Raw genomic sequence first — 24,804 nt, forward strand, 5'->3', positions numbered from 1 at the left:
CGTAGTACTCAAGCCCAGCCAGGTTATTTGACATCTGGGGTCACCGCCATACTACACATGTAAAACATGGGGCATTCCCCCAAAGAATCCTGGGAGCTGTTATTGGTTAAGGGTGCTGGAAATTATAGTTCCACAAGGGGTAAACTGCGATTTCCAGGATTCCTTGGCCTGTGGGGAAAGACAGTCAAATGCACCAACATACCTAATATAAAGGCTAATAATTGGGATAGAATGGGCCAGGAGAGGGCGCCCTCAGACTCCCAATTTAAGCTCCTAGGGTTCAGCAGAAACAAGATACGTTCAAACAAGCTTACCTTGATTGAATGGTGTGTTTGTGTGGCCACTTACTGGGGGTGGTGGGGGTGGTCAAAGAATGAATGTAATCCCTGTACATGTGTGTTGCAGGTGAGAGCAAATGTGAGCTCATCCCATGGAACGTGTTCTCTGGGGACCAGTGCTAAAGTGTTCAGCACTTAGCACTGGTCTTTGAGTAAAAGCTCAGGATTCGGCAGTGCCTTGGTTGCAAAGCAGTGTGTGAAAGAACTGGGTGTTAAGAACATAGAAAGAGACTGCCTACAATCCCATCTTGTCCAGCAACCTACTATCACAGTGGCCAGCCGGATGCTTATTATGGGAAGCCCACAGGCAACACCTGAGTGCAGCAGGAAAGGTGTGCCTGCAAAGTAAGGAATGCACACCACTTCTTGCACTCACCACCGTTCCCTGGGCAAGACTGGAAGTGTGCACAGTTGAGCATTTGTATCTTACCTGGCAAGTTCACACCTGCTGTGACCTGCTTTGCATCTGTTTTGGATGCAGAAGGTCCCAGATTCAATCCCTGACATTGCCAGGTAAGGTAGGGCTGGGGAGGAGACCCTGTCTGAAACTCTGGAGAGCTACAGCCAGTTTGTGTGGACCAAGGGTGGGCTTGAGGGCCGCATTCCCTTCTGGACAATCTTCCGAGGGCCACATGCCAGTGGTGGGTGGGGCCCAAGACAAAAGTGAATACAATGGAATGCATTCCTGTTCACTTGGGCATTGGGTGGCTGAAGAATCCTGTTCCTGGCAACGCCGTGATCACTGGATGGAAGAATGTTTTAAATTGTAGCTGCTTTGTTTCTAAATGCAATCGTCTTTAGAATGTTTTAAACTGTCTTGGGACGTTTTTGTGATTATCTGTTTGCTGCTCTGAGCTTCTTGAGGACAAAGGATGGGATATACATTCAACAACAATTAGAATAAGGAGGAGCGCAAGAGGTATAATCAGACTTCAAGGATATGTTCTGGCCTGGCAAAAACATTCAAGATGGTGAAGCAAGGCCAGTGAGGGGTGCGGTCTGGGGAGAGGAGGAGGTACCAGATGAGGGACAGGTACCAATGCTTGAAAGGCCACATTTGGCCTCCAGGCTTGAAGTTCCCCATCCCTGGTGTAGACAATATGTGAACCACTCTGAGACTTCTGGGTATAAGGTGGTATATAAATTCAATAAATAATAATAATAATAGGCCAATTGTCTGGCTCAGTACATAAGCCTGTTTCCTACATTCCTAGCAGACAGGAGAAGGACTCTGAAGTTGTGCTATATGCACCTCACAGTCCTGGTCTGGCAGGAAGAGGGAGTAGACTGGGAGGGGCGGAACCATCAGGTTGCAGACATGCTTCCTTCCTCCTCTAAATAATCAGCAATACTTTCATGAGAGAAGGTCCTGGCTGTTTTGTCACTGTGATACATCTGGTTTAGGAAAGCCCTGAAAACGAGTTACCTGAAGCGGCAGCTTTGTGAGCATACCTATTACTTCATCTACCTGTTTCATGAAACGTATATACTGCTTGATTATTTCTAAAGAAAACCTTCAAAGGACCAAACAATGAAAACACCAATAAAAAAACCCCAATTAAAAACAACTATTTAAAACATTCAGAAAATAATTAAAATCAATGATGAGCTAAAAACCAGATTAAAACACATATCAGCTGTCTGTGTGTCCAGATAGGCTGACCTATATAAAAATGTTTTGAGCAGGTGTTGAAAAGAGTACTGTGAAGGTGCCTTCCTGATGTCAGCAGGCAGGGAGTTCCAAATTGTGGCTGCTGCCATACAAGAGGATTGATTTCTGACTAATGCAGAACATATCTACAGGCTGTGCTCATATGGAACTGGGGTGGGGTGGGGGAATTACTTGGTGCCTCTTCATAAGGAGGAGGTTAGGAGCACTGGTGCCCTGATGCCCTGGTAAAGGAGCACCCATAAAATATTTTGCTACAGTGCCAAAAAGCAATGTGGTAGCCTAGCAGCAGGAAAATATCCCTCTCGAAAACTTGTGTGCTGCCTTTTCGAAATGCCCTTTTCTCTAAACAAAGGCATTGTGCCAATCAGAGTTTCCTAGAAAGGTCATAGTTTCTTTTTAAGAAACGGACAGAGGTTTTCAGCCAGGACTGAAAAGATTTCCCCTTAGCAAACTGATCTGAGCAAGCGGCTCACTCCCCTTGTCTCAAACCAACTACTCCCCTTTGGAATTAATAAGCTCCAGCCTTCCATGGAAGGAAGCAGCCTTGACTGACAGCAGCTGCTGAAGGTCCAGATGAGCTGATCTGGGGACTCTCTTTCCCTGCTGTCAAACAGAGGCAACCAGGACGGCTCCTGCCTTAGGGCGGGTATGTGGGCTGCAAGGCCCCAAGGTGAAAAGGAGGAAATTTTTCAAATGCATTTTCATTCCCACCTGAGGCAAAAAGCTGTCAGCGCAAAGCAGAACCCCACATGCCATCGTTGCAATTCTGGAGGGAGCTGCAGATGCTGGAGTGAGTGCGTTTTGAAAACAGGAGCCAGTACTCAGTACATCCCAAGTCCAGACTGTAAAATAAGCTCCAGTGGTGTGCACAAAGAAACTGTCTGGTAAGGTTGCTGGTTTAAAGGATATAGAAAACTCACAGTTTATTACTCTCTGGCAAACAAGCCTAAGTAAGGGTTTGACATGTGGCCAAGCTGGAGGCAAAAAGTTAACACTAGCGCAGGATAGCTCAACACTTGGGGACTAACTTGGAGAAGCAGCAGAATGTAAAGTTTGGGAGGCAGTGATCTACTTCACCAAAAAGTAGCTAATAAAGAGGAGGAATCAGTAAGGAGGAAGAACAGGTTGCCTTTCTGTCTATTGCTTGCCAACTAGTTTGGATAATTTATTGAAAGTGTTGTTGCTTTGCTCCCCACACAGACCAACAAAAGACAGCAAAGCTGGCATAGGGAAAGTGTGGTCCTCAACATAGTGTTGGATTGCAATCCCTCCCCATCCCTAACCATTGGACATGGTCGCTAGAGTTGAGGGGAGCTGGAGTCAAACAACCTCCGGAGGCTACAAGTTCTACAGCCCTGCGGTAAATTTACAAGGCTGGGCGTTGCTTCTGCAACGCTAGTCCTCTAAGGTCATGACAAGTAAATATTTCTGGCATCGTCTACTGTTGTTACACGAAGATGGTGTGCAAGGCAATTAATCCTGATAGGCTGCAATTTCTGCCAAGCCACCAGTCCTTCAGACAGCACCCGTCTGATTTGCACCCTTGGGCCAGGTCTGCAGACAGTTGTAGGGCAGGAAATGGAGGCTGGTCCATAAGGCAAATTTGTTATATTTTTGCATTTGGTTTCCCCCCCCTCCATAATGTTAAATACACACTTAAAGCAGCAGGTATTATTTTCCTGTTAATTATGATGTTTAAGATGTGTATTCTATATTTGATCTTAATCCGGAATGTTTTATTTCAACATTTTGTCATTTTCAATATTTGGTGCTTAGGCTGCAGGCCGCTTTGAGAAGCAATTAAAAGAAAATAATACGTGCAAAAACCCCAGACAGGGGCCTTTGCCAATCCTACCTGGAGATGCTGGGGATTGAACCTGGGGCCTTCTGCATGCAAGGCAGGTGTTCTGCCACTGATGTACAGCCTTTCCCCTTTCTGAAGATGGAGAGAGGAAAGCATAAATAAAAAGAAGCATGTCTCTTGCCCAGAGATATCTTTGGGTATGTCCATACCTTGTCTTAAGGTGGGCTGTGAACCCCATGCAGCAGTATCCTTCTCCCGCTACTGCCTTCTTCTCCTTAAATGTGGAGATTCCCTATGCAATTGGTGTAGCTCTCCTATTTGGATTTTCAAAACATAGGGAGTCTCCAGATTTAGGGAGAAGAAAGTGTGGGACAGCAGTTGTTGAAAGGGAGTGGCACATGGGCAAGGGGGAATTAAAGGAGGCACAAGTGGTTCACAATTCACATTGAAGTATAGACAGGCACTTTGCTCCCCCCCCCCACTCCCCCACTACCTTTCACTGAACATCTAACCCGAGGAACAGTTCTGTGTGACCTGAAAGCTTGCATCCTGATCCCTCCTGGAAATGCCAGGGTTGATTTTTGTGTAACTAACACCGGAGTAGGTATGTGAGATCAGCCAGTAAGATTCTTTTTCCGCACTCCCTCCCACCTGCTCCACATTGCTCTCCAGCCCCTTAATCCAGACTCAGATTTCTATAAATAAAACACCAGTTGCATACAGTTTTTCCAAGCACGGAGCCTGTCTGCTCACCAATCCTGTTTAAAAATAAAATTAAATTGAAGGGGTAAAGGAGACCAGGAGCAGGATCCCTTGATATAGCAGGGTTTTTTTGCTTTTTGTTTTTTTAAAAAGGTACTGTTTTAAGAAGTTGAAGCTGAGTTTAGTTTGGGTTCAAATGTCCAGAAAATAAGTCGAATGCTAGATATTTGGCAACAGGTGCAAAATCCTGTTTTTGACACTGATGTCAAACTGGGGTGGGAGGAGAGGAGGTTTTGCAAGGGAGAATTAGCAGCACGAGTGCTCAAACCTCCTCCTCTGTGACCTCTCGCCACAGGTGCTCTCCTCCACTTTGTGTCAATAATTCCATACCTCCTCTAAAGTGCAGATTATGTAGGAGCACTTCGATCTGCAGAACTTGTGCCACTCAGTGCTCCTTCCACATTTGTAAGGAGTCGTTCCTTCAGTATGGAAGCCAGTGGTCTTTTGGCAAGTTCAGGGTCCCTTTGTGATAGTCACAGACATGCCCGCTCACAGCCATGCCCCCTTCTAAGATTATACAATGAACTTATAATTATGCAATAATTATCATTAGGGAACTCATTGCTCCGTCAACACAGATCTCCCTGAGCTGCATTTCAGCTAAATCTATTATTTTCTGTGCACAAACACAGGCAAATGATTTGGAGTGTTCCAGTATCTTCTATGAGTGACTTAAGCTTGCTTTCCCCTGAAGTTCCATTGTACATAACAGAAATGGAACCCCGTATTTATATATTCAAATATTTATTCCACTTATTATCCCACCTTGCCAAGTTCCAAGTAAGAATACTGAGATCTTTCTGGGAGCTTCCGAGTCAATGACAAAGCCTCTTTGGGGGTCTCAAAGTAGTGCCATTACACTTGTGTTACCCAGGTTTTGACCAAGAGAATACCTTAACTGCAGAATTATTAAGGGAGTGACCAAATCTCAGCTCCCCTTCCCTAGGTAAGCACCTTCTGCAGTCAGTGAACTTCTTAGAGCGGATCTGGGTGCTATTGGGGAAGTTGATAAATGCCAGGGTCTCAGTCCTTTACTGTTCTGTCTCACATTTCCAGGCCTCGCAGCCCAACTTCCATTATTCGCTGAGGAACTTGTGTTCTCCTGTCTACACCCAGCATTACTATAGGGCCCCTTTTAACTCAAATGCATATATCAGAGACCAGATGTTATATATCTGCTAAGTCATGGAGACCATGACTCAATGCTGTCCCTCTGCTCATACATGTCCACCCAGTTGCAGCAGGGGTCATTGTCTAGTTCCATAGATGGTCCTAAGATGTCCTGAATGTCTGCTAACAGTTGAGCCTCGTATCTCACCAGTCCACTGGAATTTGAAACAGGCCAGTTATGTATGATCATCTGCAAGATGACCTTCGACCTTGAGCCCTGGGCAGTACCATGAGGTTTTGAGTTAGCTCGCTTAAGAGTCCCCATTCTCTTGCAAATGGAAGCACCTTGTGGTTTCAGTGTTCCTTTGGAGCATACAGAGATAACTCCTCTTTGGTTTTCCTCCCACATGCCTTCTCCAGAGTGACCTTAGGAGCCAATCCCCACTAGCTGACTCACCTCCTTTCACTTGGATTGGTTCCAATCAGCACAAAGAGTGAGAAGACTTTCTTCTCAGGGGCTAAAAAGCTCCCCTTTCCTGTTGACTGGGTAGCTCTGGGACTCTGGAGAGAGACACTGCTGCAGAAATAAAAACAACACCCCGTCCATGACCCTGGACCACTGCACTTCTGGTGGCAGCACCTATGCTTTGGAACTCCCTGCCTATTAACATTAGACAGCCATCACTATACTTTTTTATGCCTGCTGAAAAGTTTTCTGCTTCAATGGACCTATCCAGGCTGTGTGTACACTATACCTTCAAAGCACACTCTTTTCCCCCAAATAATTCTGGGCACTGTAGTTTGTTAAGAGTTGCTGGGAATTGTAATTCTATAAGGGCTAAACTGATGGCTGCACAGAAGGGGCATGGCTCAGTGGTTGAGCATCTGCTTTGCATGCAGAAGGTGCCAGGCTCATTCCCCAGTATCTCCAGGTAAGGCTGGAAGAGAATCTTGCCTGAGACCCTGAAGAGCCACTGCCACTCAGTGTTGACAATACGGAGCTATTAATGAAAGTTAGAATGATGTTGGACTGGAAAGTAAATGGTTACTATTAGTAATGGTTAAGACAAGGAGAATAAGGAAGAATAATCTAAATCTAAATTAAAATAAGGGAAGATTTGCTGAATAATCAATAAGAATTTGGAATACAGAAAGGGGAAGCATGAGGAAGTCGGGGAAGATGGGATATGAAATTAGGATATGAAATGATACATGTTTTTTGTTTTGTTTTGTTTTTTTTTTGTATGTTTATGTTCGTTGTATTGTGTTTAAATGGAAAATAAAAATATTATATAAAAAAAAAAAAAGACAATACGGAGCTAGATGGACCAACGGTCAGACTTGGTATATAAGACAGCTTCCTGTGTACGTATGCCCAGAGCAGCTAATGGGGTAATTGCCCCACGGCTGCAATCCTTTTCCTCATATGCCATTTTCCTAATTAAAATTGCCACCCCGCAACAAATGAGTTAAAAAATATATATATTAAAGGTACTATATTTTACTTGTAAGCTTTTACATTTTGCAGGGGGAAAGCAGCTTGGGAGGGAGGGAATTCAAATCAGAAAAAAACAGCATGAGCCAAAGATTAGGAACCTCCTCAACTCCCCCACAACATTTGCTTTTTCCAGCCATAGGCTCCCTCTTCCATATTCAGTTTCTGTGCTGGGTCACTGTAATGTATTTATCATAATCATCATCACATTTATAGCCCCCCTTTCCTCCATGGATCTCAAGGTGGCATATATAGCATTCTATATTATCCTCACAACCACCCTGCTAAATACTACTCTCTTTCTCCTTCCTTTGACAGCATGGATTTCTGATGACACGCTGATGCATTCCACTTATGATAGTCCTCCCCCTATCAGTTTTAACCTTGTTTTATGCTTTATTACTTCTCTATCCCACCTTTTCCTCCAAGGAGCTCAAGGTGGCATGCATGGTTCTCCCCCTCTTCATAGTATCCTCACAACAACCCTACGAGGTAGGTTAGCCTGAGAGACTGTGGCTGGTCCAAAGTTACCCAGCAAGCATCATGGCTGAGTGGGGATTTGAACCCTGGTCTCCCAAGTCCGGGTCCAAAACTCTAGCCATACACTGACTCAGCTGTCCTCAGCTATCCCTGTTGATGTTTCCATTCTACAGAAATTCCTTTGAAAATTGAATCACACAACCTTTCGGCCAAGTGTTTGATTCACATCTGTTTGCTTCTCTAAAGCTTCCCCCTTTTCCCCCTGCTCAGTTATGAAAGCAGCTGTTGCTAGTTCACACAGCAGGACTGAGACACTTTTGTAGACCTAATGGATTCTATGAAGTGAGGCGCAGCAGATTGAGATACTGGCATGAGTCAGCCAGAGAGGGGTAGGCTGCCTATGCTTTGATTCATCTCTCTATTTGGGGGGACCTAATATTTTATAGGAAGGAGATGAAAATTCCTGGAGAAGCCTAGAAGTCATTGATGACTACGTACACCCTCTGCTGGCGATGGCAGTATGCCTTTGAATACCAGCTGCTAGGAGTCACAGGTAGGGAGATTGGCTGTTGCACTCGGGTCCTGCTGTCCAGCTTCCCATCTTCTTTCTTTTTTGTCCAGCTTCCCATTCTTCTTTCTTCTTACTCCTCGTAGCCGAGTAAGATTGCCTTCCATGAACACAGTCTTAACAGCGAGTCCGTAAGTGAATGCGGAGGCCAATTCTGGATCCACACGTCCTTCCACAAGTGGAGGCATAGGTTTCCGGGCAGGAGTTGATCACGGTGACAGTTTCCCAAACGTGCCTTCCTCTTAGCTTGTTTCTCCCTTTCATCCTGAGTTTATGCTTCTTCAAAGTCTGTTGGAGGGCTCGCAGGTCAGTGTTTCCCAGTTACCAGTGCTTATACTACATTTAAGTAAATGTAAAAGTAAATAAAACAGACAAATCCCCCAACAATTTGTTTCAAAACTACCCAAATTCTTGTATTATGGATGAGGGAAGGGTGGGGACCTTATCTCAAATCCACGTTATTTATTTATTTGTTTGTTTATTTATAATTAAAAAAAATTAGGTATACTGCTATATCATTAAAAAAAGCCCCAAAGTGGTTTGCAGCAATAAAACCATGCAGAAAATGCATTAAGAACTTTAAAGCAATTTTAAAACAAAAAAGGGAAAAACAAAACATCAGTACTCTTAATTGCCTGCATAGGCCTGGTGGAATAGAAAGGCTTTCAGCAGGTGTTTAAAAGCTGGCATAGAAGGCACCTGCTGAATCTCTACTGGCAGAATATGGCACAAGACAGTTTCTCATTGTTGTCAAATTAGACTGACCAACTTGGGAACGGCCAGCGACACTCATGCAGGTGACCTCAGTGATCGAGCTGGAATATAAGGGTTCAGGCGACTCCTGAGGTACCCTGGACCTATGTTGTTCAGGGCTTTGTCAGTTAATACAAGGACCATGAACCTGGCTTGGTAGCAGAGAAGCAGCCAGTGCAGCCGTTTTACCAATGGTGTCACATGTTCTCAACCAGAACATCAGCAATCTGTCTGCTGCATTCTCTACAGCAGGCTTCCTCAACCTCGGCCCTCCAGATGTTTTGAGACTACAATTCCCATCATCCCTGACCACTGGTCCTGCTAGCTAGGGATCATGGGAGTTGAAGCCCAAAAACATCTGGAGGGCGAGGTTGGGGAAGCCTGCTCTACAGTATACCTAATTTACCTACCCAGCCATGAAGCTTGCTGGATGACCTTGGGCCGGTCGCAATTTCGCACAGCTTGACCTACCTCACAGGGGTGTTGTTGTGAGGATGAAATGGGGAGAAGCGTCTATGCCACCTTGAGCTCCTTGAAGGAAAGATGAGACATAAATGTAATAAATAAACTTGCAGGAAAAACTCAATTAACTTTTACTCAGAGTAGACCTATTGAAATTAATGGACAGGACTAACTGAAATCCATTCATTTCATGAGGTCTTTCTACTCTGAATAAAAGTTGACCGCAATCCTAAATAAAGAAAAGCAGACTTGTGCCTCCAGTTTTATTAAAGTCAGACACAAAAAAATGAACCAGAAATTTAATTTTTTTGGTGGAAAATTTCAGCAGGCCCAGCTGTCTACAGGAGAAAACTAGCAATGGTGCTCCCCCCCCCCCCCGCCACCTCTAGTTTTTCATGGGATGGGGGGATGGGGGGTGATGATTAAAATTTGTATACCACTTTTCATCTGCTTAAATTTACTATTTTGGGGTTAGGTTTCCCAAAAAAAAAGCTCAACAATTTGGGTGGTTTCCTTTAAAAAAAGCTTTGCGTGTGTCAGGAATTTTTCTTTTTGAAATATGGCAACCCTACAATAATCCCCTCTCTCACAACACATGGCAAGAGTTTCTCCCAATTGCCTCTTTAAAAGTTCCTTCATTGGTTTCACCTGCAAAGACGCAGCAGCAGCAGCAACAATCAACAAAGAATTCCTTTCTGGACTCCCCACTTCATGCTGTGTGTGTGATCAGATCCACTAGGAGGGGAAGTGAACCCAGCAACAAAGCAGCCCTTGGCCAAATGGCTGAGAGTTCCCAGCTCACACCCATAAGAGTCACCGCTGCAGACGGAAGTGTCTGCATGACACACTCAGAGAGCACACACCTCCTCGCTGGCTTCACACGCTCCGACGCCTGGGCTCCCTGAGCCTGCCTGCCTTTTTGCTCCTCTCTTCCCCCCTCCTCGCAACTGTTTCTTGGATTATACAAGTCGCTCTCAAACATGGGGAACATGGCTTGCGTCCCCCAGGCACCTGGCAGGTTCCGATACTCCTTCTCCAGGAAACCCTCGCTTCGGAAAGAGTGAGTACGCCGCAATCTTTCCTTTTAAGTTTTCTGTGCTGCTGCTGCTGCTGTCTGCGTGTTTTGTTCTCTTAAAAGAAAGCCTCATTGGGAATAAAATTCCCTTGCTGGGTCTCGCTTTCTCCAAGAAAAGTCAGGCACTGTGTGCATGTCCGTTTCCTTGAGATTTATCATGACAAATGTTGCAGTACCGCCACACTTCTCATATCGCACGCAAAGAATCTGGTGGAGTTCTTGGAATAAAGGACGGTGTCTGGTGTGTGTTTGTGTGTGTGGAGAGACAACAGTTCCTTTATTTTAAATGGGTGCGCGTGTGTGTTTGTTTCCTTTGGAGTGGCACCCCTGACAGCTTCAGTTTAATTGAATTGTTTTAAAAATTATATCCCACTTGAGAATTAAAAGGTTCGAGTTAGATTGCAAAACGTTAATGTGCTGGGCAGTCCTATGCAGAATAATTCATAATAACACAGAGCATAAATTTAAAGCAAACCCCCCACCCAGTAATTTACCTTTCACAGAACTACATTTTCCAGCACTGTTAAACTACAGTTCCCAGGATTCTTCTGGGAGGACAATCAGCTTTAAATACATGGTGTGTACGCAAACTTTGCTCTCCAGTAAGTGTGTTTTTGTCTAGTTAAAATAACAATAGCCATTTAACAGAAGTTTATGATACAGTCTCTAGGAAGACGAGCGTTTCAAATGAACTTTTAATTCAAAGTCTCACTCCATAAAACTTTCCCTTACTTATAGGCAGTGTTAGAAAGGCATCCCTTTCCTCAGGACTCACTTAGGAATTAAATCCTAAATATTTACTGCTATTTTGGGGGCATATTCCTATGTCCGAAACATGGTGAGCCCCCAAACTGGCAAATGGCGTGTAATCAAGGGAAGTACTGTAATGATAAGAGTTTTGAACAAGATGGGGGTGTTTCTTTTTATATATATATTTTACTTCATTACATAATTGAAATCAGTTTCAGAACTCCAGTGAAATAGTAACTTACGGTACTTCACCATAGTTTCCCTACACGGATAGCACTGCATGTAGATTGTGGCACTGATTTCACTGTGTGTTGTGTACAGTGTGCCCGGTGAAATTAGAGCCTTGTAGCACATTTAATGGCTCGCAAATTTATAGTAGTGTGAGCTGTTGTGGACTACAGCCCACATCATCAAGTAAAGTGGGCATGAATTCTGAGAACATATGCCCCAATAAATCTGTGAGTCTTCAAGGTGCCCAAGTCTTTGTGTCTGTTGTGGCTACCCCTCTAGAAGTTGTCCCAGCAAAATGGACAACATGCACATTATGCGATCACTGCTGATAAGCCCTGTGTGCTATTTCCTACACAGAACCACCCTCTGTGTAGGAATGTCATGCTATTTGAAGTGTGGGCTTTACGTGGATTAGTCTATCTGAACACCAGAACCTCCTGTTGTAGGCTTTCTGCTCCTGTTCTACCTTCGATACCGATCGAGTTTGAAAACTTCGTGGCAGCAGAAGAGCTTCACAACAGCACTTTAAAAGGGAGATTTCATAATGCATTCACAAAACTAGCTCAGATTTGCAATGGAAAGGACAACACAAAAGGGATGTAGTTGAGCCACCTGCCATTCTCATGGTTTTCCCACCTCACAGTTCCCACCAGACAAAATCTAGCCTTACGTAGAACCTGCACAGTAAAACAAAGTGACTGTATATGTGGAGGAGGAATGGAAAACTAGGCCAAATTCCTTGGTGCCAACATGGTTAGAAAAACAATCCAGGGATGATGTGCATTTTTTGGATTTTTAAGTGCCCAAATGACCAGGCACCTGGGCTTTCTTTCTTTAGGCATCTATGTGGGTGTAAACTTACAGTCAGGAACCCTGAAACTGATGCTGGTAATTGTGTAAAGGGCTGTGGCTCCATGGTGGAGCATCTATTTTGTGCTAGTTTCAATCCCCAACATCTCTAGGTAGGGCAGGAAATATCCCTTCTGAAACCCTGGAGAGCCACTGATGGTCAGTGCAGACGATACTGAGCTAGATGGATCAAGGGTCTTAGTATAAGGCAAATTCCTATATACAAAATCCAGACTTAAACCTGTTATGATTGCATGACAAATCAGGGGATTTGTGGGCAAATGCAAAACCACGTTGCATGTTGAAAATGCTGTGTGTCCAGGCAGTGTCCCCAATGCCCATCAAGCCATTTGGGTGGAAAATGCCAATATGATTGCACATTGTATCCACCTGCGAAGCACTTGACGTTGTTAGGTTTTGGTGGCGCCGAGATGAGTAGTTGTGAATTAGTGGAGCAACACACTTCCCTCTTCCCTCTCCAGAAGGGAATTAAAGCATCATCAACAAAAGAGTTAATGGACTTCCATAGAATTCATAGAACTCTTTTGTTGATGTGGCTTTAATTCCCTTCTGGAGAGGGAAGAGGGAAGTGCATGATGGGATATCACAGGAAGTAAGAGCTTTGCCCTGCCCTAGTTAGCACTTCATGGGCATCCCTGGCAAGAGGTGCGACATTGCAAACCACAAGTTCTGACACATCAAAGAAAACTAACACATATTGCAAAATGCAACAAATGGAACATATGCTAAGGTGGTTTTGTATTTGTAACCATATTTTGGGGTATCAGTGTCTGCCCTTAAGATCAATAGGCCTCTTTTCCTATTGAGTTTCTTTTTCTTTCTAAAATTTCTGCCTTGCTTCTTTGCTTTACCAAGAGATGTTTGGGGATGGGGGCTTTGCTAAAATTCAAGGTTAGCAACAGATGCTGGGCCTGTCTGTTTTGTTTAGGGTTGCAAGTAACGCTACTCAGGTTAGCTGATCAGTGCTACCAGACGGTATGTGAAAACAAGGGGGCCCCAGCTGAATATTTTTTGGGTGTGTGTGGAGGTTTGCAACCTGTGGCACTCAAGTTGAAAGTACAGTAGTAATAGAGAGAGCAAATGGATGGTTTGAATGTTCTTTACAGGACAGAATTCTCTCACAGAATACACTTCAAGTATAGGGAATGGCACAAAATTTACATGCACACACCGTGGTGTGACTGCAAGAGATGCATTGAATGATGCATTATTAACCTATGGAAGTCACTGCCTCAAGATGCTGCAGTTGACACTAGGTTGAAAACCTTTAAAAAGATATTGACAAATGAATGGAGCAGGAGACGTCAATTGACAGCTATTGCTCACATTAGTGAAATAATATATGTGTACACAAAGGCTCACACATGGGGTTTGCAGTAGTCTTTGGGGGTTTTTTCAATTAAAAATATATATGTTGGGGGAGTGGCAACTGTCTTGTCACATCACATATTTCACTGGAATTTGTTGCTACGAGAGTAGTGATAGCCACCAACTTGGATGAGGATTAGATAACTTCATGGAGGATAAAGCTCTCAGGGCTACTAGCCACAATGGCTATGTTGCCTCTAGTACTAGAGATGGCATATTGCTGGGGAAGAAGGGTGGAAGGTCACAGGACTGATTACAGCATAAAAATACTAAATTGAAAAACTAAATACTTAACATAACAATAAATAATAATAAGCAAAAAAACAATAACCCCACCTCCTACAAACACATTTAAAAGGCCATAGATTGTTTAATCAGCCAATGGCCTGGTTATAAAGGTTTTTGCCTGGCATCTAAAGATAGGTAATGAAGGCACCAGGTGAGCACTCCACAAGTGGGGAGCCACCACAGAAAAGGCCCATTCCTGTGGTGCCGCTCTCTGGACCTTTCAAGGAGGAGGCACACTGAGAAGGGCCTCAGGTGATGATCTCAGGGTCTGGGTTGGTTCATGGGGGGGGGGGGAGGAGGTAGTCCTTGAGGTTTTGTGGTCCTGAGCCGCTCAAGGCCTTATAAGTCAAAACCAGTACAGTACATTGAATTGGGGGGCCCTCCAGAAGTTGCCGGTCTCCAACTCCCATCATCCCCAGCCAGCATGGCCAATGGTTAGGGAAGATGGGAGTTGTAGTCCAACAACATCTGGAGTTCAGCAGTTTCCTCACCCTTTAAATATGCTGAGTGGCAAGTAATCAGTGTTAAGTGATCTGGAGTCTGTACCCATAACATGTGTCTGGCTGCATACGTGTGTGTGTGTGTGTGTGTGTGTGTGTGTGTGTTTAAGAATACAATCTCCTGTTTGCAAATGAGAAATGCAACAGCCCCTTACAGAGAAGCATTTGCTTCTGCTGTGTGGAGTAGCATGAAGGATGCATGTGAATAAAACAAGAACAACAAAACAAAACGAAAAACACCCATCACCATGCAGCAAAAATGTTGTAATTTGCTTTCAAGAGCCGAAACTATGTTGACTGAGAGTGATGGTGGGTGGGGAAAGGGGAATACCTCCATGACATCAGCTGGCACCTGGGCACCAACAATGCTTTTAATGGGGTCTGAGTCACTGCTGGTGTCACCTTGAAAGAAGAATCAGGGATGGCAGGAATGGTTATTTAAATGGTGCAACAAGACTGTTGGTTTTAGCCAGGGGGAATGCTATGTGGGGCCCTAATCAGGGAGCAAAAATGACTTAGGATTGTTTCTAAAGCTATGCCTTTACTCAGAGTAGTTCTGCTGAAATTAGTGAATATGACTAAGGCTGTGAACACGTTGGGTAGAACCACGATACTTTCGAAGCACACCCATTTCAAGTACAGGACTGTCGCCCCTCAAACCCTGATAACTGTAATTTCCTCCTAACAGAACTACAATTCCCCACATCCATAACAAACTACGGTTCCCCGGATTCCTTTGAGAAAATTATGTGCATTGACCTTTATGGTGGCTAACACCGTATGTACATTACTTCCCAAATCAGTGGTAGCAGCACATTGGAAGTAATTGGAGTGTGGAGGTCAATTAATTTCAATGGGTCTGCTCTGTGTAAGACATGGTTGGATACAACCTTTAGGGCTGCACTGAATTGCTTGTTGGTGTAGTGTGTGGGAGAGAAATCACTTTTACTTATTTAGCTACCGTAGGTGACTTTTACGAACCAGTGCTGTTGTGCTCAGATCCTGCTTTTGGACTTCCCATAGGCATCATCTGGTTGGCCTCTGTGAGAACAGGATGCTGGACTAGATAGGCCTCTGGCCTGATGCAGCAGATTCTTATTTGTTTTTGGGTATCCATGTGTGGGTGTTTGCACCCTGCAGCAATAGTTGCAACAGTGGCCTTGAGAAAGAGATTCTGAGGCAGAACATGGGGCCTGTTTCAACCCCCATCATTTCCAGGTAAGGGGGGGAAATGTCTGAAAACCCTGGAGAGCTGCTGCCACTTAGTGTAGACAATACTAAGCTTTCATACTACTTACGTTAAAGTTGCATCATCTTCAAACTCATGTGTTCTGAGAGAGCGTGCATGCCTCATCTTTCTTTTAGAGAATGGTGAAGAAGAAAAAGGATTACCTTAACACTCTCCTTAGGAAAGACAGAATCCTTTGACCATCCATGATGAGGAATGAGAACAAACGAAGCATTCCTTTGTGGAAGGACAAATGAAACAAAGCCCCCCCCCCCAAAAAAAAAGCCAAGGAGAAATTCGCTAAGCCTAAATGTTATTGATGGCCAGCTGTTCATTAGGTCCGGACACTTAAAAGCCTTGTGATAAAAGTTGCTAATTCCACCCTGATGCGTTGCTGATTTGATTTGTTTGCTTGCTTTGATCTCGCCTGACTCTTTTTTTTTTTTAAATTGCTTTTCAGACAAGAGAGCAAAAAAAAGCTAGCCAGCCTTTTTGGTTTTGAACCAGGACAAGAGAGGGATGTTACCTCAGACAAGATACTCCAATATATTCCTGGCCAGGTAAGTGTTCTGAGACCTATAGCGATCTTAATTTGAATAATGTCGGTGGCATTTCTGCTATCCAATGTTTTGTGTGTCTTCAAGCCCTCTTTTAATCTTGGACATCCTGAGGTGAGATAAGTGACTATTGTATTCCGTTTACAGATGAGAAACTGAGGTTGTGATAGGGCCTTGAGCAAGGCCACTCACTGAGTTTGTGGCTGAGGAGATGCAATTTGTAAGCACAAATCCTCAACCCGCAAATAAAATTGCTTCTGCACGCTGTAACGCAGTCTGGTTTAAACTAGTTAAGCCAGCCTGGTTTAAACAGATTTTGATGCTGTGCCCCAATGAGTTTTTGGAAATGGAAGAAATGGCATGCCTGTTTTAAGGATAGTTAACAGCCTTGTCAAACTACAGTTCCCAGAGGTCTTAAGGAGGAAAGCTACAGCTGACTTTTAGGACATCTAAAAACACCATCATCATCATTACCATACCTTTATTTTAATTATCAGGGTTCTTCTTCTACGGATGACAGTCTTTAGAATTGTTTCACTGTGAAAGTTGCAGCATGATTGCTGGCCAGCCAGTGGGCTTGCTATTGTCATCATGACGCACAAGAGCTTTTAATTACCCATGATTAAAAAATAAAACAAATTAGCCAGCCCACAGTCAATATTTCCCTGCCCTGAGCCTTTTTAAACAAGAATTCAGAATGGGGATCAGGGCTCTATATATACCTTAACACATTTAAAGCAAACTCCCCCTCACCCAGACAAAAGAATCCTGGGAACCATAGTTTACCTTCACAAAGTTACAATTCCCAGCACCTTTAACAAACTGCAGTTCCTAGTATTTGAGGGTGTGCTTTAAATGTGTAAAGGTGTGTGTGCAGCCCAGATCCCTTCTCCATTGAGGAATGTTTGCTTGTTCTCATGCTGTATTTCCCTGGGTGGAGATGGTGACAGAGCCCTGTCACCAACCTGTATATCTGGAGTTATGACTACAAAAAGGTGGGGAGGAAGGGATTGTGCTGCTCTCCCTGTTCTTTTGAGAAAGCAGGAAGCTAGTTGATGGATTAGGCTGATTCATCCTTCCCAGGGTGCAAAAGTTGGTAATTCTGTAACGCACACAGATGGCTCCACATGAGATGTACCTAGGGTCCCTTGTGCCCTTGGCCAAGGAGCTTTATCAGCGGCAGTGCCGCCCCCCCACCCCCCCAAAGAAATCACTTTACTGCAATGGCCAAGAAGCCAAGGCAGGGTCAGATAGGGCTTCTGGAAATGTTGGATCAAACCCACAAGTAGATTTTACTGCCACCTTTTCCCTCACCCTCGGATTTGTGCTGGGAGCAGTTTTGTTTGTCCTCCCTTAATGTTCTCTTTCCACCTTGACTGTAAACGCTGCACTTGCAAAAATATTACCAATGTCTGTTTTGTTAGGGGAAACATTGAGCTGGGCCTTGTGGGATGCACACAAGAGACAACCACTCCATGCAGTTAGAGCATATTCAAAGTACATGGCTTCGTCCCCACAGAATCATGGGTGATGTATTTTATTAAGGGTGCTGGGAACTGTAGTTCTGTGAGAGACGAACTTCGGTTCCCAGCATTCTTTGGGGGAAATCATGCACTTGAAACATGCGACGTGGATGTTAATCTACTAGGTGAACTACTTTTCGTACACGCACAAGGCAGATGTGTCCAGCCTCCTCTCCTGCCCCACTGAAGTGCTTTTTTCTGTGACACTGTGACGCTGCCATCACAATGAAGTAGCCTTTTGCCTGGAGTCTTTAATTTCCATGTTTTGTAGGCCATAGTCAACGTCTTCAAAGGGGTGAGACCCACCCCAAGCTAAGAGATGGCTTGAGCTGAAAGCCCCATCATTTTGCTGTGTGGGGATACACTTACATGTTTGGAAAGGAGTAGCATTTATATGCAATAATTAGCATCTATAGTGCTTTAGAGAGTTTAAAGAGCTTTACATACTCTAGATTGCTCAGGAATTCCACAACAACATTCTAAATGAGGTGCCTGTACTCTGCCCAGTGGCGTAGCGTGGGTTGTCAGCACCTGGGGCAAGGCAAGTAATTTGCGCCCCCTAACCCGGGGCAAGGCAAGTAATTTGCGCCCCCTAACCCCTAACCTGCTGCCGCTGCCAGCTTCTTCTTGCTGCTGCCTGGTCTGGTCTGGTGTGGTTCTCTCCCGCGCTCAGCGCTGCGTGGCCGCTGCACTGTCCCTCCCCCAGATAGTCCCTCGCTCTCTCTCCGCACCGCACGCCTGGCACCCACCCCCTCCACAGTGGGCAGCGACCCGGCGGCTCGGATCGGATTCGCACAGCCAGCACTGCAGTGAGAGAGAGTGACTGAGCCAGGTAGGGGCAGAGAGCTGCGAGTGCGAGCGCCCCCCCCAGATGTTGCGCCCGGTGCGGCCGGCCCCCCCTGCACCCCCCACGCTACGCCACTGACTCTGCCTATAATGCAAATGGAAGTGGGGCTCGAGGTGGACATTTATTTATTGCATTTATATCCCATCTTTCCTCCAAGGAGCTCAAGGTGGTATAGATGGTTCTGCCTCTCTTTCATTTTATCCTCGCAGTGACTCTGTGAGGTAAGTTAGGCTGAGAAACAACTACAGACCCAGGGAGTTTCATGACTGAGTAGGGATTTGAACTGTGGTCTCCCAGCTCCTGATCGAACACTCCCAACTACTGTACCACACTGGCTCTCAAAGCGAGTGAGAGACCCTGTTGGCATATTACACCCATGTTCCAAGATCTCCACTGGTTGCCAATTTGTTACCGGGCCAAATTCAAGGTGCTGCTCTTGAAAAATTTATGTTTGTTTTATTTATTTATTAAATTTGTACGCTGCCTTTCATCCATAGATCTCTGAGTGGTTTGTGACATTAAAAATACAAGATAAAAGCACAAAATACATAATAAAAAAGGGGGGAAGAGAGGAAAACCCACAAGTCAATAACCCACTTCCCCTCAACACTTGTTTTATTTGAAGGCTTGCCTTATTCCATGGGTGCCTGCTTGCACAGCCACAAATGCTGTATAATGTTACAGGGTATATAACATTATACAGCATGGGGAAGGGGCACCTAGTCTTTGGTCTCCTTGCCCATTAACATACCATACTGTGTTTGACACCTGCTAAAAACGTTTAGGCAAACCTGCCCAGATATGTACATTTGCTGTTTTGAAATTGGTTGGCTTTATTTATATTTTGACCATGTTAATATGTCTACTTGTTTTGACATTTTGATTTTATCTATATTTTCTTATGGATATTTTATATTGTTTTATGCAAACTGCTTAGAGGGTTTATTATTATTATTAAGCAATATATACATCTTATTAAATAAAAATATGTGCGAATTGAATAGGTAGACTCGTAATTTGGGGAACCAAGTTCGTATCTCCTCTCCTCCACATGCAGCTGCTGGGTGACCTTGGGCTAGTCACACTTCTTTGAAGTCTCTCAGCCCCAGTCACCTCACAGAGTGTTTGTTGTGGGGGAGGAGGGGAAAGGAGAATGTTAGCCGCTTTGAGACTCCTTCAGGTAGTGATAAAGCGGGATATCAAATCCAAACTCTTCTAGGAACTTCGGTCTTTTAAATACTTTTATGAGATCATTAAGGATTCTGTCTTGCATCCTTTAACCTTAATCTGTGGAGTGTTGCGGCTGGTTGTTGTAGGCCACTTACATGCGCACGCATAAACACACATGTGCACACCGTTAAGAACACAAGACCCTCCTGGATTATGCCAATGGCCCATCTAGTCCAGCATCCTATTCTCACAGTGGCCAGCCAGATGCCTATAGCCCAGAGTACGGTGGTAATTTATTTTGAATAACTTACATGGAGTACCATGATGGGTCAAATGGTGTGTTTACATCAGGCATAGGCAAACTCGGTCCTCCCGATGTTTTGGGACTACAACTCCCATTATCCCTAGCTAACAGGACCAGTGGTCAGGGATCATGGGAGTTGTAGTCCCAAAACATCTGGAGAGCCGAGTTTGCCTATGCCTGGTTTACATTGCCTATAGCTGCAATCTTCTGTGCATTTACCCTGTAAAGGCTCATTCAGGCATCCTTTTTATTCTGTGTTTATGATGATTTGTGCTCACGAGGCTATTGGGGCATTCCTACACTATCCCACATGAAATACTGCTTCTGTCTGCAAAAGGTTTGGGGGCAGGCATAGTGCTTCATTTCCACTCCTGTACCTTTCTGCTGAAATCCTGTAACTTTTAACTCCACAAATGTTCTGTATGAGTTTTCATCACACTTCTGTTGCACTATAGCCCCTCTAGACAGCAGTAATGTTGTAGTGTTGCAGAACAACTGATAAATTGGGATAAAAACACCACTGACACATTGCAGAATGCACCCGCAATAAAATATCAGTCTGGAGTTGCCCCAAGGCCCTCGAAAATAGTGGGACTTGCTTCTGGAGAAAAATCGATACGATTGTGCTGTAATGGAGGAGTTAATGTTGGTGCTCATGTCAACTCTCTCGTGCCACACATTAGCTACAGCAGTTATAGTAAACCTGCAACTCCACCAGTAACAAACAATTGCGTATATGAGGGTTATGTATACTATCAGTGAGATTGTGAAAGGATGACAGGGTTCTTAATACCAGGTGATATTGTGTGTGCCTGAGGCAGAGAAAAGATAGAGTGAATTACCTTTGGCAAAGGCGGAAATTCGGGCCCATAGCAGTTGGGGACCTTGACCGATGTCAACCACTTCCTGTCTTGCTGCATTTCCCAAGCACAGTGGCGCATGCCCTGGGGCAAAAACAACATTGACTCTGTGAGAAAGGAAGAGAAGTTTAGATAACAAATATTATCTCCACTACACTTTTTTTAAATATGTCTTCAAGGAGACGCTTAATTCAGAGGGCCCCCCCCTCCCCTTGTGACGCAATAGCCTGTCCAAAGTTGACATGGTGGCCATCTGTGGTGATTAAAGTATAAGTCACTGGATTCTCCGTTCTAGCTAAGGTCTGAGGGAGTTTAATTTTTAACTAGCCTCACCTATAGCTGAGGCAGAGCAAAGCGAGACATGTCGGTGCATGTCTTGCTCGGATCAACCCCCAGCTAGGAACTGGGCTTCAAAATCCTCTTTCTCTCTTTCTCTTACGAGGTGCTGAGAGAAACCCAAAATGATCAAAACCTACGCTTGGAGCAGTGGGGGGGCATGAATGAGTGTCTGTGAGAAATACAAACAGCCCAGAGGGGTGGAAATGCTGCTGAGTGATGATAAAGGGAGTGAGAAAACCCCAAACTCTGGTTTCTTCCTATTTAGGCCACCAGCCAAATGTCTTCTGCCTGAAGGCCCTTGATAATCCATTAGTGTCTGTGTGTGTGTGTGTGTGTGTGTAGGAGGTTAGCGCTTTGTACATTTTTGGTACGGTGAGCAGGTTCTGCATTCATTGTATCCAGTGCTAGTCCTATTCAGAAGTGAAACCACTGGAATGAATTTCAATAGGTCTACTCTGAGTAGGACTTTAGGCCCCATCTGTGCCATACACATGTGCCCACTCAACCACTTCAGTTGTCTATAAGTGCCACATACGGTAATACCCATTTTGCATTTGTAAGAACTTGATTGTTTAGTGCGGCAGCACATGGGCATAGCTGGGGGGGGGAGAGGAAGTTGCAGCTCCCCCCAAATCAGTAAAAATCAAGAAAAATACATAGCTAACTGAGGTTCTGCCCCCCCCAAAATCTTGGCTATGCCCTACAGTTTGGAACTCCCTGCTTATTGAGATCAAACGGGCGTCTCCACTGTACTCTTTTTGGCACCTGCTGCAAACATTCCTGTTTCGATGCGCCCGCCCAAATGCTTAGAAGGTTGAGGTAATTTTAATCTGTTTTAGTGCTTTTAAAAGTATGCCTGTTGTCCCCTCCCCCATTGATTTTATTGTTTTATCTCTTCGAAAACAGCTTTGAGGGTTCGTTTGTTTTTTTACACTCAAGCGGTGCATACATGAAATAAATAAAATAGATTTTAAGTGCTCTTATACCGCTTTAAGTAATTATGTCTTCCCCAAGAACCATAGCGTGCTGAGAGTTGTGAGGAGACCCCCTGTTTCCCTCACAGAGCTACAATTCCCAGAGTTCCATGGGAAGAGGGATCAATTGTTAAGCCACTCTGGGAACTGTAGTTCTGTGAGGGTGATGGGGGGTTTCCTCTCAACTCTCAGTGCCCTTAACAAAACACAGTTCCCAGGCTTCTTGGACGGAAGGGCAATGCCTGTTTAAAGAGTTATGGGGCCTTAGTCGGGTACAACCTATTAGTAGATGAATTCTGGAAGATTCAGGACAGGCAAAAGAGCTTCTTCACACAGCATGTAGTTAAATTATGGAACTATATACCCTGCAATAAGGCAGGAGTGGCCAGTCTGTGACCCTCCAGATGGGCAGCATATAATAATAATACTTTTTTTTCTGGATTATGCCTTCCATCGTTGCTGACCATTGGCCCTGCTGGCTGAGGCTGATGGGAGTTTTGCAGCCCAACAACACCTGGAGGGCCACACAGGTTCCCCATTCCTGCCTTCACACATTAATGTTAAGAGCTTGAGGTTATTGATCTGTTTCCCACATGCCTTCAGCCTTCTCTTTGCTATTGTCTTTCTTTACCCCCTGCTTGGGTTATTATGATAAGTGATGGAGCAGGAAATGACCTCAGATTTCCACAGATGGTGTTATGATTCACCAGTTAAGACACTACCTAGTGTGAAGGTGCCTCTCTCTGTGTGTGAATAATATATTGTTGCAATCAATTTGCATTAGGCAAATTGAGATAAATTATCTCAACTGATATTGGAATTCCCCCCTCTTTCCTCCGTTTATTTACCCATTTGTGATGCAAACTGCTAGAAGTAGTGCTATTATGGGAAGATTTCCAGAGGGTTAACTGCATAAGTCTCCTGCAATGTAAACAATCAAAAGAATATTGTGGCACCTTTTAACAAAGGTATTGTGGCATAAGCTTTTGTGGTCTGAGCATCTGACAAAACTGTTTGAATGCATAAAAGTAGGTGTTTTAATATATTTATGAAGTCTCTTTAAGGTGCCATAAAACTCCTTGGTGTTTTTACTGATGTGAGGTTTCAGCTTGACTGGAATTTTGTGAGAATTCCAGAACCATTTTTTATTTTATTTTTAAGAACACTTCACATCTCTCACTTTTGTATTTTTTGTATATTTTGTAAGCTGCCTTGAGAACTTTCCAGTTGGTAAAGATGGATAGGCAGCATTTCAAGCACTTGACTTCCCCTAAAGAATCCTGGGAACTGTAGTTTGTTAAGGGTACTAGAAACAGTAGTTCTGGGCAGGGGGTAAATTACAGTTTCCAGTATTTTCTGGGGGGATGCCATGTGCTTTTAATGTATTGTGTGGATCTGATCTGACCTGATGATGGGTCCATCTAGCTCTGACTGGCAACAGTTGTCTGGGATGCTCGACTGGGTGCCTTATCAGCCGTAACTGGGTGCACTGGGGATTGAGCCTGAGACATTCAAATATTTTAAACAAATGTCATTTTTTATCTCCCCTAATAGTTAGTATATCTTGGACTGATTGTGAGGGGAGGGCCCTGCCGCTCTTGATTCTTGAGTATGTCAGTGATACTAAGCCACTTACTTGCCTATACTGTTCACAATTCTTTTTGCCTGTTGAATCAGTGAAAAACAAAAATGAGCCTTTCAGGGGATGAAGGATTTGTACTGTGAAACTAGACGCAGAAACGACGTGCAGAACTGGCTGACAAAGCAAAAGATATTTCTGGAATGAATCACAATTATTTCATCATCCCATGTGAACAAGATTGTATAGTATCTGTGCAATTTGCCCAGTGTAATTATTCTACACCTCAGGAGTTCTTGAACACAGGAGACATTAAAGGGCAAAGGCCAGCCCATTGCGGGAATAATTCCTGACACCCCTACATTTTCACTGGCACACTATTCTTGCCATTGCCTGCTTAAATGTGGCAAAGGAGCTTCTAGGATGCACCAATCCAGGAACTTAACTTTACAGACCCATTCGCACCAACCATCCTTACTCGGATTTCTGCTATTCCAATTGAGACATAATCTGAAGCTGCAATCAGGTTTAGTGAGTTAGTAGGATGTTGCTGGTGGTTTGCGTAAAGCGAGTGAGTTCCTATTGGCTTGGAAAGCCTGGGAACGTGGGGGAAGATGAAAATCTGGGTTGCCACTTAATGCCCAGAAGGGCGTCTAATTAAATTTGGGTGTGTGGCTGATTGTAGTAACACACAAAATAAGTAGCATGCTGGGGTGTGTGGGAGCAGGTGGAAGGGGCCGTTTTAAAATATGAATCCAAGTTATTCTCTTGAAAGAGAGCTAGATGTTTTCTCACTTCCTTTGCCAGCACTGTATATGGTGCCTTCAGCAAAGTGCTGCCCTGCAGATGTTTTGGACTCCAAAACATCTATACTTAAATATGTCAGTTTATAATCCT

At 44.3% G+C, this 24,804-nt stretch overlaps 2 protein-coding genes across 3 annotated transcripts in view; one reads left to right on the top strand and one right to left on the bottom strand.

The window, feature by feature from the left end:
• Positions 1 to 10,225, bottom strand: part of NOC2L (NOC2 like nucleolar associated transcriptional repressor) — a 127,341-nt gene extending 117,116 nt beyond the window's left edge. The window contains exons 1-3 of the mRNA XM_083628624.1: positions 10,093 to 10,225; positions 9,393 to 9,513; positions 3,866 to 3,946 (exon numbers count right to left, since the gene is read on the bottom strand). The gene's annotated coding sequence lies outside the window, so the exon portion shown is untranslated. The remainder of the gene's footprint in view (positions 1 to 3,865; positions 3,947 to 9,392; positions 9,514 to 10,092) is intronic.
• A 91-nt stretch (positions 10,226 to 10,316) lies between these two features.
• PLEKHN1 (pleckstrin homology domain containing N1) overlaps positions 10,317 to 24,804 on the top strand; it is a 56,752-nt gene continuing 42,264 nt past the window's right edge. For both annotated transcript variants that reach the window (XM_083628677.1, XM_083628678.1), the window contains exons 1-2: positions 10,317 to 10,504; positions 16,215 to 16,314. In XM_083628677.1, coding sequence (XP_083484803.1) covers positions 10,425 to 10,504; positions 16,215 to 16,314 — 180 coding nt within the window. In that variant the 5' untranslated portion in view covers positions 10,317 to 10,424. The remainder of the gene's footprint in view (positions 10,505 to 16,214; positions 16,315 to 24,804) is intronic.

Source organism: Podarcis filfolensis (assembly GCF_964270895.1).
Source record: "Podarcis filfolensis genome assembly, chromosome: 8".
Lineage (NCBI taxonomy): Eukaryota > Metazoa > Chordata > Lepidosauria > Squamata > Lacertidae > Podarcis > Podarcis filfolensis.